Below are 20,755 nucleotides of genomic sequence, written 5' to 3'. Positions count from 1 at the left end.
GGTATAACAATTCCATCTTGAATAGTTGCCAAAATAGCTGGAAAATAGCCCAACATAAACAAATACCATTAGTGAACCACGCTAACACTCTCCAAACTTAAAAAAAACAACAACATAACAACACTGCATACAAATATAAAGAAACATGCACAATTAGAAAACAGGATATTGCCACCTGCTGTCCCGAGAACTGCTCCATTTTTAACAGAGAAAAATAAATGTTTACGGATGCAAATACTGTACATACAACAATAGACAACACAATAGAAGTATGAATGTACTGGATCCATCAGAGCCAGGAAACAGATCCATTCTAAATGTACACAGTTCTAGTCCAGCATAGTGTGAACCGAGCCTTAGAGTCTGCCAACTACTAGAAGAACACCCAGAATCTTTGCTTTGATGGATTCTTCTAATTAACCCTTCAAATCATAAGTAACTTGTAAGTTTATATGGTAGAACCCAAGATCATAATTTACATGTATCCACATTGAATCTGATTGGCAAACTCATTTCCCAGCCATTTTGTTTATCTAGGCTATCGTATAAACAGAGTCACTTTACGTAGACTATATAGTACTAGAAAGTTTTGTAACATCTGAAAACTCAGAGGTAGCACTTTTAAGCTATGATTTTCAAACCATTAGTAAAGGTCCCAAAACTTAACTTTTGGTTCACCACTCTCAACGCTGGCCTAATTGGAATTCGAATCACAACTCAGTGGACACGATCTGTAAGTCAGTTTGGGAAGTATCTGCAGACTTTATTTTCTAATGCAATAGACCTCAGTTTAGATATCCAAAACCAAAAGCATTCATCAAGCCCAAGAAGATTACATCTACTGTCACAGTCTAATAACCTTTTCATACAAGGCAGGTAAGGTTTGAAACTGGCTGTTTTAACCTGAAGTGTTGCTTGGCAATGGAGTGGAAGAAGGCTGAAGTACTGGCCTATGAACAATTTAAAGGAGGGGACTGAAAAGAAAATGACAGGAGTACAGGCTGGTTAAAACTGCGCAGGTGCAGAAAGCTTCCAGGTGCGGCTGCGCAACAGGGGGCACGCACGCAGCCATGCCGCGCATGTGCTGAATGGCACGACTGGACAGTATACCGGGCTGGATAGCGGCAGAATGGAGCAGCCGGAGAGGACAGCGAGGGACTCCATTGGACCTCAAGGGCCTGGAGGAAGCCCCAGGTAAGTATAAATACAGGCTAATCTTTGATCTCTGGTACACTTTAAGTAAATCATACATTAGTTATATGACGTAACTTTTAATTACAAAGCTTGTACAATGGAGAAATGTAACAAATACAATTAAAGTGAACCTCCAGACTAAAAATCTATTCCGTACCACTGAAAAGGGTTGGTGTTTCTTTAACAGTTTCACAGCATCAGAACATTGTTTTTCTTACCCAAGCCTCATTTTTAGCTACACAGAAGCTAAGCTCCGCCCCATCAAAGAAATCTGTCCAGGCATTTTTCCCCTGATGCTGTGCAAAGCATGATGTGATTTCTGATGTTGTTGTTCTTGTTCTGCTGTTTTGGTGAAATTTTTTTTTTGTTGAATTTTGAACTTGAGATTTGAAGTCTAGCGCGCACAGCTGGGAAGGGTGATCAACACACAGGACAGTTGGAACTCTGTCTCATGCTCCCTGTCACCTCCTTTCAACCAAAAAGATGGCTGCCCCCATAAAATCACAAACATTTGCCTGTTCTTTTAAAACAGGTTGGGTAAGAGATTATATTACCTATTTTAATAAACATAACTAATGTAACTTAATGACAGTCTGTTTGTTTAAGCTGAAGTTCCCCTCTAAAGAAAATATAGATCATGGTATACATCAAATGCTCCATATATCCATTGTCTCTAATTCAGCAGTGGCTGGATAGTGTACTGGTTAAGGGCTCAGCTTCTGGCACTGGAGACCCGAATTCAAATCTCAGCTCTCCCTAATCAGTAAGCCAGCACCTATTCAGTAGGAAACCTTGGACAAGACTCCCTAACACTGCTACTGCCTATAGAGCGCTTTGAGTCCACCAGCAGAAAAGTATTAAATGGTCTGTGTCTAATTAGCCAATTAGATATATATATATGTACCCCTAGTGGACATACTCATTTACCCAATTGGCTAATTAGACGAAATTGATATTTGATCTACTGTATATTTTGGCAGGCGCTCCGTGTGTCACTTTCTGCCCCCCCCCCCCCTGTTCTCCTCCACCCCCCCCCCCTGTTCTCCTCCACTCCCCCTGAGTAAATGAAAGCAGCGGCAGCACGGCTCACCTATTCCATCAAAGCCTGCGGTGATGAAAGACCTCTCCTCTCCCTTATGGCTCCCCTAGTGACAGCTTCTGCTGATTGCATCATCAGCATAAGTTGGCACTAGGGGAGCAGTGCTGCTGCTTTCATTTATCAGGGGGAGTGGAGGAGAACAGGGGGGGGGGAGCCTAGGAGACATGGGAACAATACAGGGAGTCACGACATTGCGGCGGGTTGTATCGTTTGTTTGTAAATCCGGGACTCCCTGTATTTGGCATATAAGATGCAGTGACTTTTTCTTCCCATTTATGGTGGAGAAAGAGTGTGTCTTATATATGAAAAATACAGTATACAATCATGTATATTTTCTGATGGTAAATATGCTGTTGAGATTGCATTTAATTGGTAGTATAGATTTGTTTGGGAAACTAATTTGTTTGGGGACTAATCTTTACATTCTGTCCTGGAAATATAGAAATGTTTGTCTTTTGTTATGAACTGTGAACTGTAACTGATTGCCTCTTCAGAAATGGCTGTTAAAAAAGCTGTGAAACGTAGGTTAGGCCAATTACTGCACACTGGCGTGATATATGGATGTTTTATGGTTGTCTGGATCAACAGGGATATGTGAGGGAGCAGGCTGGTGTTGTACTTTGCTTTCTGGTTGAACTTGATGGACATGTCTTTTTTCAACCAAAATAACTATGTAACTATGTAACATGAAAAAATCAATTGCATATGGGCCCTTGTGTGTGCGTTTATTGTACTTGTCACATTTGACCATGATACAAGTTTTGTAATTAAAAGTTACGTTTTATAACTAATGTTTTATAACATTTGTAACTAATGTATAACTAATTTAATGTATGATTTACTTATGGGCCCTCACTCCCTCATTTCTTTTTTTCTGACTATGATGCTGTTTATCTGTGGAGTGGCCAGTTTCAATACTGTCTATATCTTTGTATAGTTTGCAGGCAAACCTGACATACTTGAATCCTATTATCTCTACTGTACAATAGCATACACAGACTCTCCACACACTCACCCTGGGAGACAGTCACCACACAGTGAATTTGTTGTTAAAGTGCAATTCAATTTCTGCTCTCGATTTATAACTGCACAGGACAGACATCTTCTACATTGTTGGTGTCCACGGTCTTCTTTATACCTCCCAGGTTTACATGGTATGCACTGAATGTCCTTTCCATTGCCACATTCCTGTAAAAACATTTAAAGCAGTAAACTTGATTATTGCAAGCAATCAGTAGAAACTGAGTTCACCTGCGCTCTCTGATTTTTTTGTGTGATTTAAAATTATGTAATAATAGCCCAAATACACATAATCAACGTTAAACATAACATGTGCACACAGTGCTCATAAGGTTTAACTAAAGTTATACAAACTATGTAACACGCATTAAACTAAAAAAAAAGAAGATTAACATTTATATCGCGCTTTTCTCCTGGTGGACTCAAAGCGCCAGAGCAGCAGCCACTAGGACGCGCTCTATAGGCAGTAGATGTGTTAGGGAGACTTGCCAAAGGTCTCCTACTGAATAGGTGCTGGCTTACTAAACAGGCAGAGCCGAGATTCAAACCCTGGTCTCCTGTGTCAGAGGCAGAGCCCTTAACCATTACACCATTATATAAGTTGCTTAAAGAGAACCCGAGGCGGGGTTCTGGGAATAAAATCCCCATACAGAGGCTGGGTCTGTCTATAGAGCCCAGCCCAGCCTCTGTTGCTATATAGATCGCCCCTAATCGCCCCCTGCACTCTACAATACCCCATAAATCACAGCCGTGCTATGCGCGCTGTGTTTACCTCGCTCCTGTCACTCTCGCCGCTCCCCCCGCCTCCTGCATCGCTCCGGTCCCGCCTGCGTCCTTTCCCTCCAATCAGCGGGGAGGGAAGGGACGCGGGCGGGGACCGGAGCGATGCAGGAGGCGGGGAGCGGCGAGACTGACAGGAGAGAGGAAAACACAGCGCGCTCTGACAAGCTGCGTATCAGCAGCGCGGCTGTGTTTTAGGGGGGTATTGTAGAGCGCAGGGGGGGCTTAGGGGCGAACTATATAGCAACAGAGGCTGGGCTCTATAGACAGACCCAGCCTCTGTATGGGGATTTTATTCTCAGAACCCCGCCTCGGGTTCTCTTTAACTTGCATTATCAAACATCGTGAATACTACTTACATAATTGACATTACTGGTCAACTTGGTCAACATTAGTCACTCAGTACCCACGATTAACCACAAAATAGTAATTACGATCATAATTATAATTGCAAAAATTACACAACATTTCATGAAATAGACCTTACTCATTATGATCAACACAAGTTACACTATTACGTAAAAAATATTACATAGTTTGCATAACTTGTCTTGAAGTGACACCGAAGCGAAAAAAAATCTTATGATATAATGAATTGTATGTGCAGTACGGATAAGTCATAAAACATTAGTAGCATAGAAAAGTGTAGCATATTTTTATTTTCAGTTACAGGTAGTCCCCGGTTAACGAACGAGATAGGGACTGTAGGTTGGTTCTTAACCTGAATCTGTTCTCAAGTCGGAACAATGTGCTATCTCTGTCCCCTGTACCTCCTCTGTGTCCCCCTGTGCCTCCAGTGTCCCCCTCTGTGTTACCTCTGCCCTCTGTGCCTGCTTATACAAGTTTAAAAGCCATTTTTTCTTTGATTTTTAAAGTCCAATTTGAAAAATGTTCCCATGGAAACACTGAATCCATGCCGTTCGTATCGGCGGGTCATTCGTAAGTCGAGCATTCGAAAGTCGGGGACTACCTGTATATAGCTTATTTTTTTTATAATATTGCATCAATTTCTAATATTTGCAGTTTATAAACTATACTCTGTATTTTAAACTATGATACAGAGCAGGAAAGTTCAAAGGATCATTAGCTCTGCAGTAAAACCTTAAACAAACAAGAAACAGTGAGAGACAAGTTGAGATAAGTGCTTCAGAAAAGAACACTGTAGATTAAACTAGTTGGAGAGCTCAGACAAGCTCTTTTGCATAGATAACAACTGGAGTTTCTTAACTCTTCTTGTACTGAAAACAATATTAGACTCATATCTGTGCTACTAATGTTCTAGTTCTTAGCTGTACAACACATACAAATCATTATATCATAACTTTATTTTCACTTCAGATTCCATTTAAATCTTACATGTGCTGTGTGCACCTGGGCCAATATGTGAGATAATACCAGTTGTGATTTACATATCCATGGAGCTGGAATAGGAAAGAATTAATAACTATTTAAAGTGTTCCCTAAGAAGAGGAAAGCCTCTGGATCTTAATGAGACTTTCCACTGTGTCCTCTTGTCCCCTGTTGCTGCTCACGGACCCTCCAAAGATTAGCGACAAGGGCATATGGCCCCAATCATAATCTCATTGGGGCCACACTTCTCTTCAAGCACCAGCATGGCCGTATTATGCTCATGCACAGGCTGCTCCATGCTACAGTGCAGACGTGCCCATGCCAGAAGAGGAGCATGGCCCCTCGAGCAGCAATGGGGACCAAAGGACATTGTGGGAAGCCTCATTGGGATCCAGGGCTAGCCAACACTGGAACCCCAAAAGGCTGCGTCTTGTCAATGATCCTGCTCTCCCTCTACACAAACAACTGCACATCAATGACAAGCAGTCCTATCGCCAGTAGGTAGATAGACTATGCCACTGTTGTAAAGAGAACAAGCTGGTCCTCAACACAGCCAAAACCATTGAGATGATCATCAAGTTCAGGAAGTATTACCCCTATCCACCTCTGATCTATATCGACGGTATAGAAATGTAAAGAGTATCCAGTGTCTGCCTCCTGGGTACAACCATCTGATGACCTGAGCTGAAAGGCCAACACTGCCGCTACCCAGAAGAAAGGCCAGCAAATTCTAGTTTTCCTTGTACAACTAAAAAAGTTTGGCATAGCTTAGGAAATCAGATACATCCGCTCCTCCATTATAGACAGATACAAACTCCAGATGGTCATCAGATCAGCACAGAGGATTATTGGGAAACCTCTTACCCCGCTTGTCCTCCGCCATAACTCCAGACTGTGTTCCAGAGCAATGAGGATTGCCAATGCCCCCTCTCACCCAGGCTACTGTTTCTTCAGTCGGCTCCCATCAGGCTGAAGGTTCTGGGCCATCTCCACCAGGACCTCAAGGCATAGGAGCACGTTTTCCATTCCGCTGTCAAACTCTTGAATTCACTCCAGGTTGCCCCCCCCCCAATCATCCTCCCCACCTTTCGTCCCATAGGTTGCTTTTGCTCATTGTTTTCTGTTTCTTGTTTAATGGCCCACTTATTCTGTCACTGTTTATTGAGTATTATTTTGCTTCCTACTTTCTGGCTTGTATGTTCCCTGTATGTGCCAAAACCAATTCCAGCAGGTACGGTCCAGTCATACTTGGTAAACAAAAAATGTTTCTGTGCAACAGGAGGAGATTGCAGCACTTCCAAATGCAGGCTGCACCCAAATTGACCAGCTGCTTAGATGTGCAGAGCCCATAAACGGGCAGATTACACAACTTGCATTCAAAACAGATGCAACAAATGGAGGATGTTAGCTTTCAATAAACAGTTTGCGCACAGATTGTTCAGTACTAGACTCTTCCACCTCGTTGAGGAATCCTCATGGAAGAGACCTAACCTCTAACTAACAATTAAACATAGTGTAAAACTGGGGCAGCTAGCCATGAAAAGAACAGTGAAAAAATGGGCAGTGCTCCTTTTCAGGCTGCAACTGAAATGATTACTGACAGAGGTGTGCAACGCCCCCCCCCCCCGCCCCCTCAAGACTTGAATACACACCTTGAATTCAAAACAGATGCAAACTACAGCACACATAACTAAGGTAGGCCCGCTATGCAGCATGACCCTGTTTTGTGAATTGAGCCCCATGATGAATAATCAAATTACAGTATTCACGGTGCATCCAAATTTTTGCTATGTCACAGCCTTTTTCCAAAATAGATTAAATTCATTGTTTCTCAGAATTCTATTCTCTTAAAATAAAGTTTACTTGAGCTTTTGGCAAATTAATAGAAACGAAAAAAAAAGTGAGAAAGCACATGTACACAAGTATTCCCAGCCTTAAAGCTCAAAATTTAGCTCAGGTGCATTCTGTTTCCCTTGACCATCCTTGGGACGTTTCTACAGCTTAATTGGAGTTCACTTGTGGTAAATTCAGTTGATTGAACAGGATTTAAAATGCACACAGCTATCTATATAAGGTCCCACAGCTGACAGTTCATGTCAGATCACAAACTAAGTATGAAGTCAAATGAATTTTCTGTAGACCTCCAAGACAATTGTCACGAGGCACAAATCTAGAGAAGGTTACAGAAAAAGTTCTGCTGCTTTAAAGGTCCCGATGAGCACAGTGTCCTCATCATCTGTAAGTGGAAGAAATCGTAAACTTTCAAGAAAAATAATGTGCTAGTACTTCAACAATACTGTGCCTTAACATATAATTCAAACACAGTCCGACTAGTGTTTCCAACAGGAAAAGTGGGCACTATCCAGCAAATTATATATTGCACACAAGTGTATAAAACCAAGTATAGCAGCATTGCACCTATGTAAAATATGTACATCACCCAGCCAGGTACTCCAAACACAAAGACCCCTTGCCAGCAGTTTTTTCACACCCATGATGCTTGGTCACAGAGTGTATGGTGGGGTTAAGGCTCAGTTTATCTTTTTAGCAGGACAACGACCCTAAGCACACAACCAAGATATCATAAAATCGGCTTTAGGACAATTCTGTTAATGTCCTTGAGTGGCCACATGACACATGGATGGCATGCTCAAAACGAGTAACACATCAGGCTCAACCGTTAACTCTACAAATCCCATGCAACCATTTTCAGAAACATAATTCAATATAGCATTTTAGACAATAAAAAAAACAAAGGAAACCCACAGAGAAAAAAACTATTGCTATGCAGATAGGTTATGAAATTTAAGTATCCTTCATATTTAAACCTACTATGGAATAGACTGCAACTCTACCCCCTACAAGAACTAAGGGGTCAAGATACACAGGGAAAGGTAGATGAAAACACCTTCAACCCCCCACCCACCACCACCCTACTCGTTCATAATGGACATCCCAAAAATCCCAAACCTTTTTAAACATCTCCTCCCTTTCATTCACTAATGAGGTATTGGGTAAGATATTCCATCGTCCTGACCCACCTGATTATGCGAATCACCACCTCTTTCTAGGGATCCGTCCCCTTCTTCCAAAAAGCTGTTATCGATATCTTAGTTGCCATGAGGATGTAGTTAAAGTGAACCTCCGGACTAAAAATCTACTCAGCAGCACTGAAAAGGCTTGGTGTTTCTTTAACAGTTTCACAGCATCACAACTTTGTTTCTCTTATACAAGCCTCATTTTTAGCTGCACAGAAGAAAACTGCCCGGGCTTTTTTCCCCTGATGCTGTGCAAAGCATGATGGGATTTCTGATTTTGTTGTTCTCGTTCTGCTGTTTTGGTGCAATTTTTTTTTTTTACATTTTGAATTTGACATTTGAAGCCTAGCGTGTGCAGCTGGGAGGGGTGATCAGGACACAGGACAGTTGGAACCATGTCTCATGCTCCCTGTCACCTCCTTTCAACCAAAAAGATGGCTGCCCCCATGACAAAGATGGCAGCCCCCATGAATCACAAACATTTGCCTGTTCTTTTAAAACAGGGTGTGTAAGAGATTATATTACCTATCTATTCTAATTAACATAACTAGTGTAACTTAATGACAGTATGTTTGTTTAGGCTGAAGTTCCCCTTTAAGCATCTTTTGGGTATGAGACCTCCAATAGGTTTCCCTAAGGGCTCGTTTCCACTAGGGCGAATCCGCATGCGGGCACTGCATGCGGATTCGCATAGCTAATGTTAGTGGATGGGGCTGTTTCCACCTGTGCGGCGTGCGGGAGCGATTTGGCAGCGGGCCAAATCTGCACGGCGGGACCCACAGTTTTCGCCTGCGTCGGGAATCCGTGCGAATCGCCGCTAATGTATTTAATAGTAAAAACGCATGCGTTTGGTACATGCGTTTTTACCCGCGATTTCGCACCCTTCCCAATGTTATTTGGTCCTGGCAGTGTCATGGTTAATTTCGCATGGCACCCTGCCATGCGAAATCGCACGCGAAATCGCGGGTAAAAACGCATGCGGAAACGCACCCGCATGCGTTTTTACAAGCGTCGGAATGCCGGCGAAATCGCGTCGCACTAGTGGAAACGGGCCCTAAAAGGTATGTCCAAGGATATAGAGGGATGTTTCAAGATAGCTTTATGAAAGATTGTACCAAACGGGCAATACCAAAACACATGTTCAATCGTACCTTTGCCACAACAAAATCTCCAGTAACGATCTGACGTAGAGGGATGGATTTTACTCAGTCTATCTGGAGTCGGAGTCATATACCAATGAAATAAAATCTTGTAAACATTTTCTTTGGTCTGCGTAGATAGAGAAGTCTTACGGGCATTTAACCATCTGTCTTCCCAATTTGGTAGATCTAAGGATGAACCCAATCTGGACTCCCAATACGCCATATATTTGTGTTTGGAAAGGGAGGTCGAATCAGGTACAGATAGTATAATGTATAGTTACATAGTCATTTTGGTTGAAAAAAGACATACGTCCATTGAGTTCAACCAGTATAAAGTACAATACCAGCCTGCTCCCTCACATATCCCTGTTGATCCAGAGGAAGACGAAAAAACCCTTACAAGGCATAGTCCAATTAGCCCCAAAAGGGAAAAATTCCTTCCCGACTCCAGATGGCAATCAGATAAAATCCCTGGATCAACATCATTAGGCATTACCTAGTAATTGTAGCCATGGATGTCTTTCAACGCAAGGAAAGCATCTAAGCCCCCTTTAAATGCAGGTATAGAGTTTGCCATAACGACTTCCTGTGGCAATGCATTTCACATCTTAATCACTCTTACTGTAAAGAACCCTTTCCTAAATAAATGGCTAAAACGTTTTTCCTCCATGCGCAGATCATGTCCTCTAGTCCTTTGAGAAGGTCTAGGGACAAAAAGCGCATCCGCCAAGCTATTATATTGCCCTCTGATGTATTTATACATGTTAATTAGATCCCCTCTAAGGCGTCTTTTCTCTAGACTAAATAAACCCAGTTTATCTAACCTTTCTTGGTAAGTGAGACCTTCCATCCCACCTATCAATTTTGTTGCTCGTCTCTGGACCTGCTCTAAAACTGCAATATCTTTTTTTGTAATGTGGTGCCCAGAACTGAATTCCATATTCCAGATGTGGCCTTACTAGAGAGTTAAACAGGGGCAATATTATGCTAGCATCTCGAGTTTTTATTTCCCTTTTAATGCATCCCAAAATTTTGTTAGCTTTAGCTGCAGCGGCTTGGCATTGAGTACGATTATTTAACTTGTTGTTGATGAGTACTCCTAAGTCCTTTTCCAAGTTTGATGTCCCCAACTGTATCCCATTTAATTTGTATGGTGCTAGACCATTGGTACGACCAAAATGCATGACTTTACATACTTTACATGGAATTCAAACCCAGCTCTCTATCTGTTTTAAGTAATAGACCTTCACAATTAGAGTATGGAGAAATGGTGGGAGCACTTGGATCTCTAGGAACCAGAAAAGTCTCACATAAGAATAAAAATCTGGGCAACAGGTTCATCTTCACAGAATATATACGCCCTATCCACGAAATTTGATACGCATTCCATCTATCTACATCTTTTGTTAGCTGATTAAAAAGTGGAACAAAATTAAGGTTGTAAAGCTTATGATAGGATATGCCCAGATGAATTCCCAAATACTTAATACTATTCAATCTCCATTTAAAATGAAAGCTATCCTGTAGTAGTTGGAGTTCCCCTTGTGGTATATGTAAAGGAAGGGCTTCTGTTTTGTCCTGATTAATCTTAAAACCAGAAAAGGATTCGAAGTGATGTATCAACTTAAATAAAATAGTAAGAGAAATGAGAGGCGAAGACATCGTCAGAAGCACGTCATTAGCAAAGAGGTATAGTTTATATTCTCTCTTGCCTACACTTATTCCTGAGATGTATCTCAACTCCCTAATAGCAATGGATGGGGCTCAATACAGAGGACGAACAGCAAGGGTGAGAGAGAGAACACCCCTGCTGTGTACCATTAGATAAGGGGAATAATGAAGACTCAGTAAGGGGAACACAGACCTTTGCTTGCAAATCAGAATAAAGGCCTTTGATAGCTGAAATGATTAAGCCCAAGAAGCCAAAACGCTGTAGCATCTCAAAAAGATACGTCCACGAGATCCTAGTGAAGGCCTTCTCTGCATCCAAACTAAGAAGCAGAGATGGCCTTCCCGATGCTCCAACCCAATCAATAATATCAATTGCCCAACGAGTGTTATCGGCCGCTTGGCGTTTCATAATAAAACGTACTTGATCTCCATCTATAATAGTGTGTAAAATGGGATATAATCTGTTCACTAAAATTTTAGTATAGATTTTCAAATCAGTATCTATCAAAGAGATAGGGCGGTAACTGCAAACATCATGAGGGTTTTTGCCCTCTTTATGTATCATGATAATGTTAGAGGTCTTCATAGTGGAGGTGATATTATCACCATGGAGAAAACAATAAAATGTTTTAGCTAAATACGGGGCTAATATATCTTTTCAGTTGAGAAGAAGACTCTTGCGCCCAAGCTATTTGAAGCTGCAACTAATTTAATACAAATTGGCCAATACAGTATAATGATACACATAAATATTGCTCATTTAAAATAAAATATTGCTCATGAATAGAATACCTCAAGATACACTATGCTAAACCAGACCAACAATAGGATCCCTGGTTCAAAATAATCCCATTTAGATCGCTCAAAACGGCGGTCCCAGGTATCCAGTTGGAAACCTGGTTACATAAGAGAGCTAATGAGGTTCAAAGCGAAAGCAATAAGATCCACAGAAAACAATAAAAACTCTAAAAAATGCAGATAAGATGTATAAAAAAAATCATAAGCTCCACAATTAGTGATTAGTGCACACAGTAAATTCACAGCAGAATCTCAATCGATATCCATAATATATCATAGCATCAACCAATCTAGCTTGAAATACTTTTGTTGTAGCATGCCCGTTCAATAAATGGTTAAAAATAGCATTCCCAGCTACAGCATGCATGCAGCTTCCTCAATGATTACTGGGAAGTTAGCAGCAGTAATGCCTTAAAGAGAATCTGTACTCTAATATTCTTACAATAAAAAGCATACCATTCTATTCATTATTTTCTCCTGTGCCCCTCTGTGCTGTTTCTGCCACTCTCTGCTGCAATCCTGGCTTGTAATTAACATTTTTAGGCAGTGTTTACAAACAAACTAACCAGCTTCTAATAGGCTCAGCTAAGCATAGTGTGTGAGTCATTCATAGTATGCAGGGGGCCTGCAGAGGGTGTGTATCGCTTCTACCAATCACAAGCAGCCCTGCACATTCCACACAATCAAGCTTTAGCCCGACAAACAGGACAGAGGAAAGATACATTGATTTATTACAGAGACAGTGCAGTTAGGAAAGACTGCAGTAAGCCAGAACAGATTAGAACAGGCATAGGAACTTATAGGATAGAAGAACTAAGGCTGAAAAATTTGTTACAGAGTCTCTTTAATGGATGGCAGTCCCTTATACTCATGCTACCATAGCGCGCTTCTCCAAATGGCAGGCGAGATAGTCCGTTCTGACCAGAGTGGAGGGAGAGGAGGATCAGATTCCGGTAGTATGCTCAATCCTATGTGGCTGCGGCCGCTAGCTCGTAACAGGAGAGCCCGTGTTGGATATCAGATGTTGCTGCGGGGAAGTGACCCCGTAAATCGGATGTACTGCGCAGTGATGTCACATGCAGTTCCCACCAATCATGCCAACGCGTTTCGAAAGGATACGCCTTCCTTCATCAGGGCTTGGTGATTGGTTGTACGCCTAAAATATCTTTACATTTCTTATAATAAAAATATGAAAAATTGTCGGGCCCCAGTGCTTTTCTAGAGGGTTAAAGCTTTAATGACCTCTCGGAACTCAGACTCATCAATAGGCGCATTCAATTCTTTAAGTTGCTCCTCTGATAATTTATGGATTCTCAGTCCATCTAAAACAGTTTTTACTGTCACGCCCTGCCCCTCCCGTGGCCGATCAGAGGTAAGATTATACAACTCTGTATAATAAACCTCAAATGCTTTACCTATGTGCGAGGGGTCAGCGGAAACGTTACCTCTTTTATCAGAAACTGCATAGATCTCACCTTTCTTTTTAAACTCCCTACATTTTCAGGCCATAATAATGTGGGGCTAATTACCTCTCTCATAGAAAAGTTGTTTTGTCCAAACTAATGTTTTCTCTGCCCCGATTACTTGAACCTTATCCTTGGCAGCTTGCCACAATCTAGTTTTCCGTATGCTGGGCATACAGGATGCGTTTTTTCCGCTCTATTCTTCGCTCAATGTATTTTGCCGCTGAATTCTCCACTGTATTCTCTTATCTTCCGCTTGTTATTCTTATCTTTTTCTATTCACTTCTATGAGAAATCGAGCGGCAAAACGATCGAACGGAAGATCGGACATGTCGGAAAATATCTATCAAGCCATCTACCTGCGGCAGAAACTAACCGTGTATTCCCAGCATCAGAGGGGATAAGCTTGTATCTCTGCTCTGCTTTCCTAAGTGTCTTCAGCCTCCAATCAAGAATTGCTTTATCCTTCTTTTTCTTTTGAACCGCCTCTCTTATCAAGAGCCCCTTGATAACTGTTTTATGGGCCTCCCAAAGGATTGCAGGATTTGACACAGAACCCTGGTTCAGACGGAAATATTAACCAATTTCTCTCCGAACATTAACAATTAATTTGTCCTTCAGGAGTGATTGATTAAGACGCCAGTGAAAGGGGCCTCAAAATTTTGTTGCACAATTGATATCTAACGAGATGGGTTCGTGGTCAGACCATGTGATTTCATGAATATCTGAATCTGTGATCTTACGTATAAAAAGTTTGGAAGCAAAAAATAGTCTAATCTGCTAAACTGACCCTGGGGCTTAGAGTAGGCTCAAACTCCAGAGAGTTATCAATGCCGCCTAGAAGATCATCGGGTCCTCCCTGCCCCCTTCCCCTGGACCTTCTCCACACATCCAGAATGAGGTCCAGAGCCAACAGAATCACACATGACCCCTCCCACCCTGGCAATCACTTCTTCAACCTCCTCCACTCAGGAAGTTGCTTCAGGTCCATCCCCACCAAAACCACCAGGCATAGAAACACATTCTTCCCACAAGCGATTACTCTCCTCAGTTCAGACCATCCACCTAATGCCATCTCCTAGTCCCCCCCCCCCCCCCCAGCTCCTTGGTGCCCCAGAGCATAAAAGCACACCCATAGACAGACTCTCAATGCTAATTTTTGCACTATATGGTTGCCATCCACACTATGCATTGTGGTTGTTATAATGTTGCTACTGTTGATATGTTTTTATAATTCGCACTATGTTGTTGTGTTATTTGCACTGTCTGCACCATGCCAATTGCATTGTGTCCACAAATAATTCCAGGTGCGGCACCTGTCGCACTTGGCGAATAAAGAATTCTGATTCTGGTATTGTCTGGTATCCACTAGATGGTGTTCTCTAATCTATTTACGAAATTCTCTGGAATAAGAATACACTCTATATTGGGTAGCTATAGGATGAGCTAGGGACTTGCCCCATGTTGCAGAAAAGACCATATTAAAGTCCCCTCCCAGAAGCCAACAATCTGTTGAAAGAAATAAGAGTTTCTTTTTAAACTGCCTAAGGAAATGAGCCGGACGAACATTGGGCATATAGATATTACCCAGAACCATTTCTGTCTGACCCAGGGTCCCACGAACGAGAATGTAATGTCCCTGCGGATCTATCTATGAGCAGGAAACAGTGAAGGGAACCCCTCCTCTTAATACATTCGGGAAATGTTTAGAATATAACTTAGGGTGTTGTTGTAAAGGATTGCGGAGACAACGCCGCGTGGTCTGGCAGCGGGGCGGCTGTCTCCGCGTTCAGACCGGCGGTTTCCGCACAGCAGCATGCGTCTGGTGTGCCTGAGCCTAGTAGTGCACACAGATGGAGAGCTACACGCGCGTGCGCTAGGAGGCAGGACCTATATGCCAATAGGAGAGGGATCAGCTGATCTGGACTGTCAGCTGATTCCAGCGCAGAGAGTGATTGGCTGAGTGGGGCTGGGCGGCGCTGAGGAGCGCTGCACTATATATACTTCTTACCTGTGAGTTGCTGGTTGTCTGCCGTTGTGAATACTTACGTGTGAGCGCTCAGACCAGTCAGATCCTAAAGTGTGTTAGAACCAGGAGGACCTGGGAATTCACACTTAACCAGATTATGTTATGTCATTTATGTGTTATACTTTAGACCAGTTCCAGGGTTTTGTGACCAAGGACCTCACACCCAAGCTTAGGGATACTGTGTCATTGCCGTGTTATACTTTAGACCAGTTCCAGGGTGTTGTGACCATGGACCTCACACCCAAGCTTAGGGATACTGTGTCATTGTTGTGTTATACTTTAGACCAGTTCCAGGGTTTTGTGACCAAGGACCTCACACCCAAGCTTAGGGATACTGTGTCATTGCCGTGTTATACTTTAGACCAGTTCCAGGGTGTTGTGACCATGGACCTCACACCCAAGCTTAGGGATACTGTGTCATTGTTGTGTTATACTTTAGACCAGTTCCAGGGTTTTGTGACCAAGGACCTCACACCCAAGCTTAGGGATACTGTGTCATTGCCGTGTTATACTTTAGACCAGTTCCAGGGTGTTGTGACCATGGACCTCACACCCAAGCTTAGGGATACTGTGTCATTGTTGTGTTATACTTTAGACCAGTTCCAGGGTGTTGTGACCACGGACCTCACACCCAAGCTTAGGGATACTGTGTCATTGCTGTGTTATCATTTAGACCAGTTCCGGGGTGTTGTGACCAAGGACCACACACCCGAGTTTAAGAATACTATACCTATACTGTAACAATACTCTAGACTAGTTCCAGGGTGTCGAGACCAAGGAACTCACACCTCAGTCTACGAGATTGTTATACTATATGTTATGACCATTTGCTCTGTCGACCTTGCTCTTGTCTTCTGATTCGGTACCTCTGCATATCTGCCTACTTGTTGCCAGACCCTGCCTGTACCTGGTTACCGAAACAGTCTCTCTCTCTGTACCTTATCTGCTCGTTTGTTGCCGACCTGGCCTGCCCGACCACTCCAGCTGTCACTCTCCCAGAGTGCTCAGTCGATCTGTACTAGCAGTAACTCCATTCCATCAGGTGTCAGCTGCATACAGGGCTCCCGCTCCTCGGAGAGTCCGGCCTGTTAGCAGCCAGTGGTCTCTCTCTCTGGCTACAGTACAGTTTACCACCTGATCCTTGGTTACCAGGCCTTTGCTATCTAGGAGATAGCCTCTGCACTGCCCAGGGCCACCTGCTCCTCAGGTGGCTCTTGGCCGAGCCATTTACATCTCCCGCTCCTCGGGAGATAGCCTCCAGTTCATATTGTACTTCACTCATTTGGTGTCCAGAGGTTAGTCATACTTGCATTATTGGTGATTCTGCAGATGTTCCATAATCGAGTATACATTTGTATTGTTGATGATTCTGCAGATCATCAACAATCAGATTCTCTCTCTGTGCTCACACCAATCGTTACAGAACGGCAGACTTGAAAAACAAAATGGACGCACTTAACAGCCGTCTTGATGCACTCACCACCTCGGTGGAAAATGTCATCAGGGTGCTGGACGGTCATCAGACCCAGATCACAGCATTGTCTGGGTCCATACATGTCCTTCAGACGGCTGTAAACACAGTGCGATCTCCTCCAGTTACAGACTTACGCATGTCTGTACCCGAAAGGTTTTCTGGTCATAGATCTGACTTTCAGAACTTTAAAAATTGAGTAATGTCGTATTATGAACTGAGACCCAATTCATCAGGAACTGAGGCACAGAGAGTTACTTTTATTAAGACCCTTCTGTCAGGAGATTCTCAGACTTGGGCATATAGCCTGCAGGAAGGGCATGAGGCTTTAGCGTCAGTTGAGGAATTTTTCAAGGCCATGGCCATAATTTATGATGATCCGGACATTGCCTCCACTGCTGAGCAGAAGCTCAAGACCCGTCAAGGCAAGGATCCGGTAGAAGTCTATGCAGCTGAATTCAGGAAGTGGTCTGTGTCAGCTAGATGGGGGTCATTTGCACTATTAGACTGTTTTTTTTATCAGGATTGTCAGACGCAGTCTCGGATTTGATGTTGGGACACCCTGAACCAAAAACTATTGATGAGGGTATCGCTTTAGCAGTACGGGTTGATCGACGATTACGATATCAGAAACAAACCCGTGGTAAGAACACTGTAAGATATGTCTCCTACGCCTCTGCTCCACCCGTCTCACCTCCGCCAGAGCCAATGCAAATTGGACAGTCCAAATTGACACGGGTGGAGAGAAATCGCAGGAAAACAGAACAGCACTGTTTATACTGTGCAAAGGAGGGTCATAAGCTGCAGAATTGTCCCAAAAAGTTGGGAAAAGCTGCCGCCTAGGTGTAGTCAGAGGTAATACCCTAGGCGCGCAGTCTTTACCTCTAAACAACAATCGTTTGCTCCTTCCCTGTTCAGTCACATGGTAGGGCTAGACTGTTACCACTGAAGCTTTCGTAGACTCTGGTTCAGCAGCTAACTTTATAGATTACGAGTTTGCAAAAAACGTGGGGATTCCTATACTCCCATTAGACCAACAGGTTTTGGTCACTGCTGTAGATGACTCTCCTCTGCAAAGTAGACATCCTCTGTCTTGAACCCCGAATTTGAGGTTCAGTGTTGGGGTGCTACATAAGGAGAATCAGCAATTTCTGGTGCTGAGTGTGGCAACCTCTACCGTCATTCTTGGCATGCCATGGTTACAACTTCACTCTCCTCAGATAGATTGGGTTTCAGGTCAGCTAACGAGCTGGTCTACCCATTGTTATCATCATTGTTTAGCGAAAGTAACCATGGGTAACACCAAGATTCAGATTAAAGGTGTGCCAAAACAATACGCAGAATTTGCTGACGTGTTCTGTCCCAAATCAGCAGATAAACTCCTCCCCCCCACCGTACCTTTGACTGTCCCATCGATTTGCGATCTGGTTGTATGCCTCCCAGGGGTCACCTCTATAATCTGTCTGGGCCTGAGAAACTAGCTATGCAGGAATACATCAGAGAAAACTTGGCTAAGGGGTTCATCCGTCCCTCTCGTTCACCAGCAGGGGCAGGATTCTTTTTTGTAAAAAAGAAAGATGGAGGCCTCCGTCCCTGCATTGACTATCGAGGCTTAACCTCCCTGGCGGTAAGCCCGAGCTGAGCTCGGGCTATGCCGCGCAGGGGGAGATCTCAGCCCCTGGTGGGGCGATTTGTGTCCTGTAAATTGCTGTGCGCGCAGCCAGCACTTTGCTAGCCGCGCGCACAGCTTGATCGCCGCCGCACTGCCGCGATCGGCCGCACGCAGCGGCTGAAGAGGGGCCCCCCCCGCCAGAGCCCTGCGCTGCCCGGATCAATGAGTTCCGGGCAGCGCTATGGGCTGGATCGGGTGTGCCTGACGTCAGGACGTCGGCTGACGTCCATGACGTCATCCCGATCGTCGCCATGGCGACAGGAGAAGCCAAACAGGGGAACGCGTTATATACGCGTTCCCCTGTTTGCTATAGATGCCGGCGACGATCGGACTAGAGGGCCACATGCGCCCTCTAGTGGTGTTTCATGTAGCTACCACTCTGGTAGCTTTACATGAAACAAAAAAAAAAAAATTTAAAAAAAAAAGGATTTTTTTAATTAGGAAAAAAATTTTTTACCGCCAAGGAGGTTAAACAAGATCACAGTGAAAAATCGTTATCCGTTACCCTTGATTGACGATTTATTCACCCAGGTTGCCACGCCAAGATTTTTTCAAAGCTAGATCTGAGAGGTGCTTACAACCTAGTTCGTATTAGGGATGGTGACGAATGGAAGATGGCCTTTAACACGCCCGACGGGCATTACGAGTATCTGGTGATGCCCTTCGGGTTGTGTAACGCTCCAGCCGTCTTCCAGGAGTTGATTAATGAGGTATTCAGGGAGGTGTTGGGGAAGTTCGTCCTAGTCTATCTGGACGATATACTGGTTTTTTCATCCAATCTCTCGGAACACCGCAAGCATGTTAGGTTTGTTCTAGAGAAGTTAAGACAGAATCTGCTTTATGCCAAACTGGAGAAATGCCTCTTCGAGGTGACCTCGGTTGCCTTCCTGGGGTACATTATCTCTACATCCGGCCTCTCGATTAATCCAGGGAAGGTTTCTGCTGTCCTGGAGTGGCCTCAGCCTGTAGGACTGAAGGCACTCCAGAGATTTCTGGGTTTTGCCAACTACTACAGGAGGTTCATAAAGTGGTACTCTACCATAGTCTCGCCCCTCACCAGTCTCACCAAGAAAGGGGCTGATACTCACCACTGGTCAGCAGAGGCTCATGCTGCTTTTTCTACACTGAAAAAACTGTTCTGTTCTGCACCTATATTGAGATATGTTGATGTCACCTTTCCTTTCATCGTGGAGGTTGATGCTTCAGAGGTGGGGGTGGGAGCTGTATTGTCTCAGAGGTCAGGCTTACAGGGCAAACTCCACCCATGTGCCTACTTTTCTCGTAGGTTTTCACCCGCAGAGAAAAACTACGACATAGGCAATCGAGAGCTTTTAGCCATCAAATTAGCTTTTGAGGAATGGCGACACTGGCTGGAGGGTGCAGAACATACTATTACAGTTTACACAGATCATAAGAATTTGGAGTACATAGAGGGTGCCAAGAGACTTAGCCCCCGCCAGGCCCGGTGGTCCCTGTTCTTTGCAAGTAAAAACATCAAGGCCGTCGCCTTGTCCAGGTGTTTCGAGCCCGAGACAGTACAGTCCTCAGCCCCTGAGACCATTCTACCTCAGAAGGTAGTTCTGGCAGCCACTGAAACTTGGAAGGATTGGACAGTCACTCTGAGTCCTTACCAACAGGATGTTCCAGAGGGGAAGCCTGATGGGGTCATGTTTGTACCACTGCCTTTCCGTCTACAACTCTTGCAACTGTTTCATTCCCATAAGAATGCTGGTCATCCCGGGGCCACCAGAATTCAGGATTTACTGGGCAGATGTGCTTGGTGGCCTTCATTGGCAACAGATTGTAAGGAGTTTGTAAGAGAGTGCGCAGTGTGTGCTAGGAGTAAACCCTCTCGTCAGGCCCCTGTTGGTACTTTACAACCCTTGCCAGTCCCAAGTGAACCATGGACCCATGTGTCCATGGATTTTGTGGGTGAACTCCCCAGGTCTGAGGGCAAGATGGTCATTTTGGTGGTAGTGGACAGATTCAGTAAGATGGCTCATTTTGTTCCTTTAAAAGGACTCCCCT

At 43.8% G+C, this 20,755-nt stretch overlaps 1 protein-coding gene across 3 annotated transcripts in view; it reads right to left on the bottom strand.

The window, feature by feature from the left end:
• Positions 1-20,755, bottom strand: part of EDA2R (ectodysplasin A2 receptor) — a 132,086-nt gene that overhangs the window by 47,731 nt on the left and 63,600 nt on the right. For all 3 annotated transcript variants that reach the window (XM_068247669.1, XM_068247670.1, XM_068247671.1), the window contains exon 4: positions 3,309-3,481. In XM_068247669.1, the coding sequence (XP_068103770.1) occupies positions 3,309-3,481 (173 nt within the window). The remainder of the gene's footprint in view (positions 1-3,308; positions 3,482-20,755) is intronic.

This window comes from Hyperolius riggenbachi, chromosome 8 (genome assembly GCF_040937935.1).
Source record: "Hyperolius riggenbachi isolate aHypRig1 chromosome 8, aHypRig1.pri, whole genome shotgun sequence".
Classification (NCBI taxonomy): Eukaryota; Metazoa; Chordata; class Amphibia; order Anura; family Hyperoliidae; genus Hyperolius; species Hyperolius riggenbachi.
Note: the sequence above shows the minus strand (reverse complement) of the source record. Positions and strands in the feature narration are given on the sequence as shown.